This window comes from Strix uralensis, chromosome 7 (assembly GCF_047716275.1).
Source record: "Strix uralensis isolate ZFMK-TIS-50842 chromosome 7, bStrUra1, whole genome shotgun sequence".
Taxonomy (NCBI): Eukaryota; Metazoa; Chordata; class Aves; order Strigiformes; family Strigidae; genus Strix; species Strix uralensis.
Window position 1 is genome coordinate 5870623 of NC_133978.1, and position 13016 is coordinate 5883638.

At 39.7% G+C, this 13016-nt stretch overlaps 1 protein-coding gene across 1 annotated transcript; it reads right to left on the reverse strand.

Moving 5' to 3' along the window:
• Window positions 1-1506: 1506 nt before the first annotated feature.
• On the reverse strand, window positions 1507-13007 carry KIFBP (kinesin family binding protein). Its single transcript, XM_074874258.1, has 7 exons — window positions 12627-13007; window positions 10106-10204; window positions 7557-7636; window positions 7266-7449; window positions 6103-6187; window positions 3630-3739; window positions 1507-2943 (listed from the first exon to the last, which is right to left on the reverse strand). The coding sequence occupies exons 1-7, from the start codon at window positions 12972-12974 to the stop codon at window positions 2065-2067; spliced, it is 1785 nt and encodes a 594-aa protein (XP_074730359.1). The 5' UTR covers window positions 12975-13007; the 3' UTR covers window positions 1507-2064.
• Between the last annotated feature and the right edge of the window lie 9 nt (window positions 13008-13016).

Consider the following 13016-nt stretch of genomic DNA (forward strand, 5'->3'; position numbering starts at 1 on the left):
GTATCTGGGATAACAAATTACAACTAAACTAAGTTTGATGAGACAATCCTTGCTCTAAAAAATTTGCTCAAAGGCCCTCAAGGATGGACTATTGAAGTATAAAAGAAAAACCACAACCCCAAACATGTATCACCTTCTTCTTGCATATGAAGCTAAAAAACAATTTAACTTTAAAATTATGAGTTCACAGTAAAAGTGCACAAGAGCTTTAATTGAAATCATAGACAAAAATAACACGCAATACAGCCCACTCAGAACTGTTTCACTGAGAAACTATGGGCTGTCCTACCTTCAGGCCATGGGAAAAAATGAATTAAAGGTCTGACAGCAGAAAAGAAACTTCTAAAGGCTGACTAGACAATTATTTAGTAAAACAGAAACAACACATACATGCACGTGCACACACTCTCTCCCTTGTTCTATTTGCATGCAGGTAGCTGGTCTAGTTTTGAGTTTTGCTGCCTCTTGTTTCCAGGACCCATCTGTTGGCCTATTTGTTTGTGGTTAGAAGTGTTCAGCAGAGAATTCTGCAAGCTCGAGATTTTTACCACGTTTAAGATGCACACGCTTTCTTGCTTGCACATGCTTCCCCCTCACACCCTCCAAGCTAACATCATTTTTTCCCCCCTCGTTTTCTTGCATTTTCCAGAAGAATCTGGTTGTTTTGACTATTCTCCTTCAATGCTCTCTATTGCTGTAAACATTTTCCCATGAACTTGACAGTGGCAAGACTGCTGGTGCAGAGTGGCACATCACTGCACACCCCATCACCTTGTCACTTCACCTTCCCCACATCCCCTGGCACCTCTGACCAGAATCTCTTAATATACAGTTGGACAATGTGCTCAGCCTACATTTTAACTAAAACAGGTCCTGGTTCATAATCCTGCTACAGACACCAGAAATACAAAGACAATCCGTGTACGTTTTGGGTCAGAAATGCAACCTGGTCTTCCACAAAGAATAAATAGGTGGCTAAGTTAGAACAAGGCAAAGGTAACAGGCTGTGTAAGACCAGGAACACTGCCAGATCAGCTGGACCTTAGCGACAATCAGGACAGCTTCGATAGAGAAGTCAGCAACTGATGGCACACAGGCAGATTTTGAATAGCGCCTCGGCAGCGCTGCGATCTGCAGCAACGTCAGAGAGGTCCCTACTTGCATCTCCTGCTAAGACAGCACCAGGGCTCCCTGACAACACAAGGTAAGAAGCCATTCGTGGCATCCCAGGCCTTTAAGCTGCATTCAGCAACTGTTTGGAGCACTAAAACACAGTATCTCCAACCTGTGAATTCTCTACAGCGTATTAAGAGCAGAGTATCTCCTCCCACCACAAGCAAGAAAGTTTGCTGCTTTCTTGCTCTTGGTTCTGGCCCTTCAATTGCTCACGTGTCTTTACTGAAGATACTCGCGTGGAAACAGTTTCACAACTATTTATTTTGGCCAAAGTTGTAATGTGTATCGTATCTTAGACACAAAGAAACAGAATTCCAAGAACTCTGAGAAAACATTTAACCAAGCTAGTCCATTTATTGAGCCTCTATCAACTAGGTTTTGATTAACAGGGGAAAAAAGAAAACACCGAGCAACATACAAAACAAATATTGAAAATAACAAAGTTACCTTCATATGGATAAAGTTTTCTGGGGACAAAGGTTAGAAGAGATAAAAAGTACTCTGGTTGGAAGAACGTGCCTCAGGTTTCTTAGAAAAATTTTCCTAGAGGAACAGATTCTATTAAAACATTAGCACTACATTTAAAAACTAAACCATACGCCAAAGGAAAAAACCATAAGGGAGAAAAGTTTTATATTTATATACAGGACAAACAATACAAAGCATCAGCTGGACATTCACTTTACATTTAAAGTTTACACCATTAGTGTGGGTGAGCTAGTGAACAGGGGAGCTCTGAGTTTTGCACAAAGTTATACTACTGCAGGCTCTAGGTGGACTGCCAAACTGTAGACACCTTAGTTCTATCAGTCAGTACAGAAGCTGTCCAACAGCACTGGGTTTGACAGATATCATTTTTATAGTGCACATTTCCTTCAAGGCAAGTATTTATATAAACGGACAGAGTTTTGCTCTTAGCCTCTCCATTCTTGTTGGAAGAAGACCCACCATCTCCTTACTGAGTTCTAGCTCAGTTTCAATGGCACGGACAGCATCTGGGTACTTCTCACAATAGTCTACCAGAAATGTATAATATTCCAATGATGTCTGCATGTTTTCCAGCTGCTTTTTGCTATCTGAAGTAATAAGCTTACCATATAGTCGTGCAATATGAAATTTAGCCACCATTGCAGGGCGAAGAACGTCTTCCTCGAGCTCTTCAGGAAACACCTTATCTGGGTTCCTCAAAGAATCTAAGAAGAGTTCATAATATTTGATTGCTAACTGAGCCAGAGAATTAATTTTTTTAATTGTGTGGGAGTCTAGCTCCTCTAACCTGTTACCAATAGCTACTTTTAAATCCATCATCTCATAATAGGTGTCGGCCAGCTCAAACTGAAGCTGCCTGCTAATCAACAGATAGTACTGCGGATTCAGATCTGCATATATAGGCTCCAGCATGTCTATTCTACGCTTGTGCATTTTGCAGCGCCTCTCATAGTCTTCTTCAAAGAAAGCAAGTACCTTAAACAAAGCACTGTGATCCTGAACAATTTCAATATGGTCAGTAACATAACCATCAACCTGAAAGAATTCTTTCGCTTCCTGAACATAGTTCTGACCAACCAAGAAGATTTCTCTGGCTTCCTGAAAATCTAAAGGATATACGCTGCTCACTTTCTCTTCCATGGCTAAGACAGAGTCACATATATCACTTGTTCCAAAAAGGACAGCTTTTTTCCTGCCCTTCTCTTTTTCATCCTCTTCTTTTTTCCTTTGGGCTTTAAGTTCCAATTGCCTATCTGGATCCAGCTCTCCTATGTTATCCTGAAATGACAAAGCATACTAATTAAAAATGCATATGGCTTACGAAGAGTGACTTACACTGAATCATTTTACTTATGAGTTACCTCTGAAATATAAACTAGTTAGCAACAAGACAGAAAATACGTTGGCATGTTAGACCTTAGATTCATAAAAACTCATGTAAATTAGTTTTGATTCTGTAAAAACATAAGACTAAGCTAATCTAGTCTCCCTACTCTGTGACAATATAGCCAACAATAAATGTAAAGACCAAAGGCCCCGCTTCTGCAAAGCGTTTCAGCAAATGCTATTTTCAACATTAGAATGAATGCTTAAATTAATTAAATGAACGCTTGAATGAGAACACCAGCACACAAAACTGTTGCATACTAAGGTGATGTTCTTACTAGCAGTTAAATAAGTAATCTGCCAAATCAAGCTGCAAGAAAATGCAGCAGAGAGGAGGGAAATTTGTGAAGTTGCTGTACAAGCAGTGCACTGAGCACACTACAGAGCTGATCCCCTCTCTGTGCTGCACTAAAGTCAAAGCATACTATCAAACACTTGCTACATCACAAGCATCTATTGTATTATCCACTGAGGAATTGTTTATCACTTGCTACCAACTGTGAATTGATTCCTGTTACAAACATCAAAACAGACTTTGTTTTTAAACAATGACAGCTACAGAACAGATTTTCAGTTACCTCAAGTAATTTCCGAGCGCTTTGCAGGAGGTTCAGGCAATACTTGATCCAGCATCTTGCAATTTCAGCTTTTCTCTGTCGAAGGTCCTGTTGGTCTTGCTCCATTTCATCTATTGAATGGATATAAACACATAAAAACTTTAAAAAAACGCGAGCATGCCAGCAAGAACCTCAAATGTTACACGCAAAGAATACGTTACTCGTATTTAACTAATTTTGCCTCACTGTTAGACAGAAACATGTTCTCCGTGTTAGTTCATATAACAGTTCTGTAAACTCATTCTGGTAGAAACACATACAGATTAACATGGATTTGTCACGCATGCTTTCTTCAAAAAAAGAGATCATAATGTATGTTTAAAAAGACCTTTGATCTTGAAAGTGTTTTACTGGAAAAGGTTTTCATGTCTCTTTATAATAAGAGAAAGAAATTGGGATAATTTGTTTTCTGAGATTCAGCTGCCTGCCCAGCAATAATTTCTGAGGATGACTAGGGCATTTGTATTGCAATGGGCCCCAGACTTGCTACCAAGAAAGGGAACGAAAGTAGAGGAAACTGCCTTTGGTTAATCTACCTGGTACTAACATAAGATTTATTAGCTCTACAACTTCTGCATTAATCTCCCCACTGTCATAAGTAGCAGCACTGCTGATGCCTCAAGATAACATTTTCAGGAACCAAACGGATTTCAAACAGAACTCATTTCCCAGTCTCTAGGCAGAAGGCAGTGAATAGCTGAACAATGAGGGGACGCTAGCATTCTTGTTCACCAAATAAAAAGCCAACTTCAGACTCAGATCCACTGTGTTCATTACCTTTCATTAGAGTCAGCTGAGTTTTTCTTACTAAGGAAATAAGAATTGTTACTAATCTAAGAAAAGGCACCTTTAATAAGTATTTCTGTGTTTGTTTATATTCTGATTAACATGATAAAATGAACATGCTTGACAGTGGCCAACACTGACTGTGTATTAGTCTTTCTTTAAGTTAGAACTTTCTGCATAATGATCTTCCAGTCCACAGTCCAGCACTCTGTACCATGAAAAGGAAGGGAAAGTAGGATAAATGTTTACTCCATTGAAACAAACACAAATATCACTACTCCTATTTGGTGCAGGAGACAGAAGAAGGTAGTTGACCAAAAATCACACAAGAAATCTAATGTACAATTAAAAGTTGGGCTCTTATCTACCACTGCCAGTCTCGCACCTGAATTTGAGACCATAACTGTCTGTATGTTTCTACACATCTATCAAAAACATAACCTCATTTTTTGGCTTAAGTATCCCATTAATAAACTCTGACAACTGTGCAGTCAGGTAGCTCTGGAAGCCCATAAACACTGATTCAGACCTACTGAATCTTCTGTTATATACTGTTTTCAAACAGGCTAACAGATTAGCATAACCTGACTACTGACAGCCCTGTTCCCCTGAAACTAAAAAGCTTTTGGACATCATCCTCAAAGTACTTAAATACTAAGAAAGACAACTGCATAGAGTTCTGTATTTTTGAACTAAGAAAAATATTAAAAGCAATTAATGTACTGTCACTGAACTTCAATTAAATAAAACTCAGTTGGTGTCTACTCTGGTTATATTTTAACCTGAAATAACAACATCAATGGATTAAAGAGCTTGTGTTCTAAACAGCTCAAACCATTAAAAGTTAACCAATACATTCAACTGTTCAAAGTCAGAGTTACGGACTCACACACAGGCTACTGCGAGCACTTGCTCCCTCTCCATGAGTTAAAGCTCTATTGATTTGAAGCTTTCAGTTGCCCAAGACACAGAATGTAAAAGGCTGTGCTGCAGATAAGCAAAGACTAAGCCTAAAACAGAGGACTTACATTGAGTACTGACACTATCACATAACCACAGGTCTTTAAAACTGTGGTCAGTTCTCTAAAAGTTTCTTTTATTGATCTTCACACTGAACCACGAAGTTGTTCCTTTGCATCGATACCCAAAACTGCAAAAATAGCCATTAATGAGGCTGCAGCATCCAGCAACAAAAGACAATACAAGTACCTTCTAGATTTGGGGTTTTTAAGAGCTGCAGTCTCCCTCCCTCTTTTAAAACTATTCCCAGGAAGCATCTGGTTTGGTTCATTGAATTGTTGTCCTCTGATCACTGAGAAGCAAAGGTAAGCTGCATTTTAAGCACATGTACAAGGACAAATGGATCAAATGACATTGCCACTACTGAAACGGATGTTGTTTTAAATTTCACTTTTATTCTGGTATGCTTTCTGAAACGCCAGCAACAAGGTCTAGAGTTTTCCTCACAGGGTTTACTCATAGCCAATCTTAAGCTGTAGTAGGAGCAGCAGCTCTTTAGAAACGTTCCACTTCATTGTTAATTAAACTAAGATAAGTTTTGTACATATTGCTAGACTTGACTTTTAACATTAGGTATCAGTGATGCTTAATTCACAATATTTTATTCAAAACTTTTATATGAACTTACTGTCTTCAGCAGATGGCACCTGTTCAGCTTGGCTAAAGATGACACTGGCTGCTGCTAAACAGTGTCGGGACTCCATAAAGCATTGCTGAGAGAAACAGAAAGAGAGCATTTATCACTGGTATAAGCTAAACCCCTCGCCTCAGATACATGAACACAAGGGAAATGACAGAACTGAGAGGCTCTGGAGCATATTCCACTGGACACTGGAAGAAAGGACACTTTTTCCATGCCTACTGCTGAATGCAGTATTTTGTAAATAACCATTTTCTCTCTACAACAGCCACAATAGTAAGCTTTTCTTTTTATATGAGATACGTACATTGTGAACGTTTTCACTGTTCTGATCTATGCTACTATCGCTTCCTTGCGGTACAGGAAGTGATGTCTCATGGTAAAGATTGTATCACAGGGTGTTAGTCGGAATAAGCTGGACATACAAGTCAGCATTATGAGTCAGATTTAGATTCTTTTACTCATATTTGGCAGTGCATTGTTTAATGATTAGTGCTATCAATGCATCAAAAAGCCATGGAAATGACAAGTTACTACATTAACTGGCTTTGGTAAGGCAGAAGTCTTTTAAGCATCAGAAAAGAGCATCTGAACAGTCTGGAATACAGAAATCCCTAAATAAAGCTGAAGCATTTCCTAACACAGTAGATTATTTAGACTTGACACAGATGTGTGGAAGCAAACAGCTACCGTCTGTAATGATCTTTAACACTTTAATGTTCACACAGGCTCAAACAAGTCTTAAGCACATGCTAAGGTACAAAGGACCATAATTTATAGGAAACATACAATGTGCAATACCTTGGCCCTCAGATGTTTTTGTTTTGAAACCCTTTATTGTAAGGGAACAGCATAAGAAACAGTTTCAAAGTTATTATAACCTTAAAGTTTTACTTATGAACATCACTGCTGATACTTAACTATAGAGTTTTTCGTATGTCTACACCCCTGATCATTTTTCCCATTGTCATAATGAAACCACAGAAAAAAAACCTACCAGATGTTTCATGTCAGAAGACAACTTGTGGTTTTATAGGAGCACGTTTTTAATTCGACATGGAGCCCTGTCTCAAACAGCTGTTTAAACAACTGTCTTACTTGATAGTTATGTTTATGATATAATTACAGCAGAAAAACATTAGGTATGTTACCTTAGAGAGATAGTACTGGGACAAAGTAGCAGCATTGAGTGCCCATTCTACTGGGTAGTAGCCACAATACTCAAGCTGTCGTTTAAGAGTAGTATGGCAATACTGAGCAGCCTTCTCAATCATCTCCAGGTGTTGATAGACTTGTGCCAGATAATACAGAGTATGTGTATAGGCTTTTTCAAATCTGGAAAAAACAACAGTCTCTTTAGATTTTTCTTTTTTTTTTTCCTCCCTAAATACCCTCATAAATTAAAACAAAAGTAATCATAATCTAGGTATGCTGCTACACACCTTTTGGATCTTTCTTGGTCTGTGAGTTTGTCTTCTTCTGCCATGAAATGTTCACTGGGATCCAGGGGAGGATTTCCATCCTGCAAAAGTACACCATATATTCAGTAAACTACATTTCTCTTTGTAACATAGTGCTCCCTCTTCTGGCTGCAGACGATTTACCATTTTTCAATCCTCAATTCAATAAAACTTCAATAATGCATCTACACCTATCTCAGTGTCACATCTCTGGAGCAATTCCACAAAACTCAGGAGATTTAGAGGATGAAAGCCACAACTCCACATGGAGTTACAAGGTTTTCAGCTTGTAGAAGACTTTGGCTTACATACTTTAAAGTAACACATGCTGTCTGCACCAGAAACACTCAACCTGGGTTCTACAGGACTAATTGGGTGTCTTTATTCTGTACAAGAACATAATGGTTTTTAAGCATTGATTTAACACTAAGCATGCCTTCAAGTGTGAAATATTCTGCTGCACTAATCAGCAACAAGAAAACATCCTACAGGAAGTACTGCAAAGAACATTATGTGCAGAGAACACTCAGCAGACCTGCTGTGAAGACTTACCACTGTGAGATTACTCCCTTTATTCACAAGCTGGTAAGACCATTTACTCAAATATATAAATGAGACCACAGGCAATGTCTTTGGAGGATGAAGCTGCTAAACCTCGATAAGCCATGACCTACGTGCAAGTTAAAATGATGTGAACTATTTCATTTAGAAGTGCTTTTTTGTTTTTTAAACCATGAGTTCCATCAGAACCCTTATACAGACAACTATATATATATTTCAGCATTGCTCTATTCAACCTTGCCATAGAACAACTGTCAATAAAGTTAGAGTCAGCGTAACTGGCAAGCCCAACAGATTAACATTGCTTATGGCAAAGTTTTATTAAGTTTTATTAGTCTGTTCTTATCTGATTTCCTTTGTTGTGAGTAAATTCAGATGCCAATTCTAAACACTTCAGATGACGGTGTCCTTCTAAAGGTGGCTTTTTTCCATTACACAGTGTTAGCAAGAGAGCCCAGTTTAGTATGCAACTTTCCTAGCCCTCCCCTAACCCCATTTATTTCTTAGCCCGAGGGAAAGTAAGGCAACAAATAAAAAGCAGTCCAGAGAAATACTTTTCATAAGACAACACAGACTCAGGCAGGACCAGGAGCAAGGGTAGAGAATACATTCACTTTACAGGGAAGAAAACATATTCTTATGTTTGTACTTATTCTCATTTAAAAATCCTGGATTTGTTTGCTTTTAATGGAAATGTTTTATTCATCTTCAGTCATAAACAAATGGGTCTGAAACAGAAAATGACAAGTAAATAGAAGTGTGTCCAACCTACCAGAGAGGTATAGATTTTTTTTTAATATGATCTTTTAATCTTTAGGGTTTTCTGTTTATACCTCATTAGTTTTTAAGATGTGAATTTAGAACCTTTCATCTTGTTTCCTTTAGATACAAAGGCTTATGACCTTACAAAGGCTCCCAAACCTTCTAACAAGATTTGGAGTATATCCTGGCAAGTCTAGAGCTATTCCTGCAAAGAAAGCAATTGAAATGACACAGTAAGCAAGACCCTTGCCTCCTTCCTGTACCTATAGATTAGTCCTCTGATGTCAAGCCTTATGCCTTTAATTATCCTTAGGAAAAGCTCTGCAACTTTCCCTTCCAGGTGGGCTTTATTACTCTACACTACCTCTCCTATCATTGTAAACCTGCATGGCTACAAAGGTAGGAATATGGCAGTAACCAACCAATAAAGACATTCTAAAAATTCCATGAGAATAATCTGTGTCATAAACCAAGATCATGTAAAACCTGAACTGCAATTTCATGAAACTAGGTTCTGTCCAACCCTTACAGCTGTCCTCACAGATACTGCTCCTTTAAGGCAACAAATGTTTTTAGTTCACTCACGAACTGTCCCTGAGGCAAGTTAGTGTAGGAACAGCTTTGCAAAGAGCTTAAAAATAGCACAAGGGAGTCTTTGTTGATACACAGCAGAATCCACAACTCAAAAGGTTGTTTAATATGCATGAGAGGTTTAGCTGTTTATAAAATTGTTCTCTTGGATATGGAACTAAAGTACTTGCCTCTACACAATACTGTGCAGTCAGAGGAAACCATGCAAATATTACAGTTTTGTTTCCTTTTCCCACTGAAAGCAACAGATTGACATTTTACAGGATTTCCAAGACAAGACTAAGAATAATCTCAATTAAAAGCCAAATTCTACCTGGCTTCAACTTCAGACTATCCATTCAAAGAGCTTTCAAAAAGGACCATTATTTTTGAGCAAAATTGTTTTCCTGAATAAGTCCATTTTGAAATTAGCAACTGATCCTCTAGTTTGCCTCTTCCTATGCTAGCAGTACTAATCATATCACTTTTCAAGTGTCATAGCAGCCAGTAGAAAGTGCAGAAACTCAAGTTCCATCATATGTTGGGTTGTTTGGGTTGGGTTTTTTTTTTCAAAGATTACTAAAACTGTAAGTGGCACACAAAAGCAAGACCTGCTGCAATATTAATAAACACACTACCTCTTTCATGTATTGATTATACAAGGCTTCTGCCGATTCCAAGTAAGTTTGTGCAGTTTTAATTTCATCCCTTTCAGACCACAGGATACCTAGATTGTTCTAAAGGTAAAAGGAAAAACAAATTAGTTATTTTCCCGTTATGTTCCATTTATGTTACACGCTTTCGCCAAACAATTTATCACTCTTCGTCCTTATATATATAGTGTTCTAATACAGTGGATTCCAAGAAGTGAAAATTGTGCCCACCCGTTTTATCGCAAGTTGCTCAAAAGGGAGGGTTCTCACACAGCAGCAAATACATACAGAAGTCACCTCACAAACTGTGATTTTCTGTGTTTACTCTGCTAAATAAGGACTGGTGTGTTCAAATAACAAGCTTTTTTCACAGTATGTTCTGCATCTGATTCATGTCGCTTTTATCAAATATCATAAAAAGAGCCAAGAAATTAGAAATTTACGATGACTGTAGAAAAATTTAACAGGTAAAAGTTATTCTAGGAATGAATGCATGTATATTTTCAACAATTACAAGAGATTAAAAGAACCATTAAGATGCAAAAGCTATAGATTACTGCCTTCAAATTTAAGTTACAGCAACGTACATAGTAACATTACTGCATTTGTGAACCCACCTTTTACAAAAAGTACCTCTAATTTTATTAATAAGATGAAGGCATTAATAACAATCTATGTCTGACGTGCTAATTTAATTCCTAGGCAGTGTCGTTACAAAATCCAACAGGGCTAAAAAAAACCCAAAACACCACCTTCAAAAGAGTTAAAACATGCAGTTGTGTGCCAGCCCTGCGTCCCTTTCAATTCCATTTATTATTTTTGTAAGAAAGCACCACAGAGCATGACATTTATGAACAGAAATACTTTGCCCACGGCTGAGCAGTGGAACAGACCAGATTTAATTAGACAGAAACTGTGATACACATCCTTATGCAGAAGCACAGAAATTAGAAGTAGGGCTACAGAAACAGGCCCAGCAGGAAAAAGGAATGCTCCTTCTTTCAAAATAGAAGTCAGTGCCATGAGAACATACTCTATACGTCCCAGAACATGGAGAAGTACGGCCACTGACTGCTTTTATATCAGAAATGTTTTTAATTAAATACTCAAGTCTTCTAAAGCCCTTGGGACGGAAAGCTGAGGGCATGCTCATTTACTGTCACTGCTCTCAGCCGCATGCCTGATGGTAGTGCCAGACAACAGCAGATCCATTTACTGTTGGAGCACAGCACTTCACATGTATAACACAGAAACTTTATCCTGCTGTTTCCTAAAGGCCCCAAAACAGGAAAACCCATGCAGCCATTTATCCAACAGAGAGAAGTACTGCTTTCCAACACACCAATTCAAAAGCACAGCAGAATCCCTGGCCACCAGCCACAAAAAGTAACAACTCCCCAGGAACATACACTGGTAAAATGTTATCTTATTTTAACTGGCTGCCCAAGCAATCTCCAGTCTTATAATGAGCAATAGATTTGTACCAGTGTACCCAAACTGTCACACTGAAGGACAATGAGCAGACAATGAGCAGGAACTCCAGACAACTCAGTTGATTTAACCAATGTAAGACAAGTCACTGTTTAACTAGCACCTTTCCACATGAACACACAATTCCTTGACAGTTTTGGAATGTTTGACAAGGAAGTGCTACCAAGCCTTTTCTAATTAGAGCAGCCTTTTTTGACAGAGACATCTAAATAACTGCTCTATTTAATTTAAAGTCTAGATACAGATATCTAACTATACATCAGTTGCCACGATGAAGTGGTTGAGCAAAGGCCCTTTGTGAATCTACATAAAGAATTTTGTTAACAGCATTACTTTCTTCAGAATAAAGAGGTGAGTATTATTACTCCTAGCCCTATAAAACTGTATTTACTCAACTGGGATAAAATATAGTAGATTAAGAGATAACAGGCGAGGCTGAAAAGCGAACAAGTGACTACTTTTGAGAACAATTTACCTTTTCAGGATACTGCTAAATAAAAGCATCTCCCAACTTTACTTTGACAACAAATGACAGTTAAGGAATCACAAATAAGTTCTGGACACACTGAGGTCTTCTACTAATTTATTCTTGCTCAGTTCTTACAAGTTCTGTCTCAGCCTATCCTGAAGAGTGCGCTGCTTTGTCAACACCGTTTCTATTAAGAGAACACACTGTTAGACGCTCTGCATGCCCAGAGGCATCAGCAGCAAGCTTAAAACAGAATAGCATCCCTCCACAGCCGCCACCTGTGAATTATTTCTTCGAGCAAGAAATAAACGCCAGGACTGCTGGTGTTTATTATTATCATTAAAGAAGCCATACCCATCAGGAGACTGAAGTGCCACGAATCTCCCCTGCCCTATTCGCAGCCCATTGCAGAGACCACACAGCACAGCCCACGCACAGCCCCGGCACCCCCCGCCGCACGCCCCTTAGGACCCCCCCCTCAGACCGCACACGCCTCTCAGCCCCGCAGCACCGACACCCTCTTCGGCCCTCACAGCCCCGGCCCACCTGGGCCTGTATGTAGAGGGAAACGCAGTCTGGGGAGAGGCGGTGGGGCTCCAGGAGCTGCGTGCAGCGCTGCAGGTGCTCCTCGCCGGCCGACAGCTCCTCGGTGTCGGTGTGGTTGACGCCCAGCTCGTACTCCAGCACGGCCCGCCGCACGGCCAGCAGCCGCGCCTCGCCGCCCTCCTCAGCAGCGCTCAGCAGCTGCTTGACCTCCTGAAGCAGCGCTCGGGCGCTGTACTTGGACCGGTAGGGCTCGGTCTCCGGGTCCTTCCGCGACTCCACGGCCGAGAGCGTCCGGGCGGTGCGGAACTTCTCACACACCGCGGCCCACCCGCCTCCCGCCGCCGCCATCTTCCCTCCGCCGGCCGCCCAGCGTCACGCACGTCGCTGCCT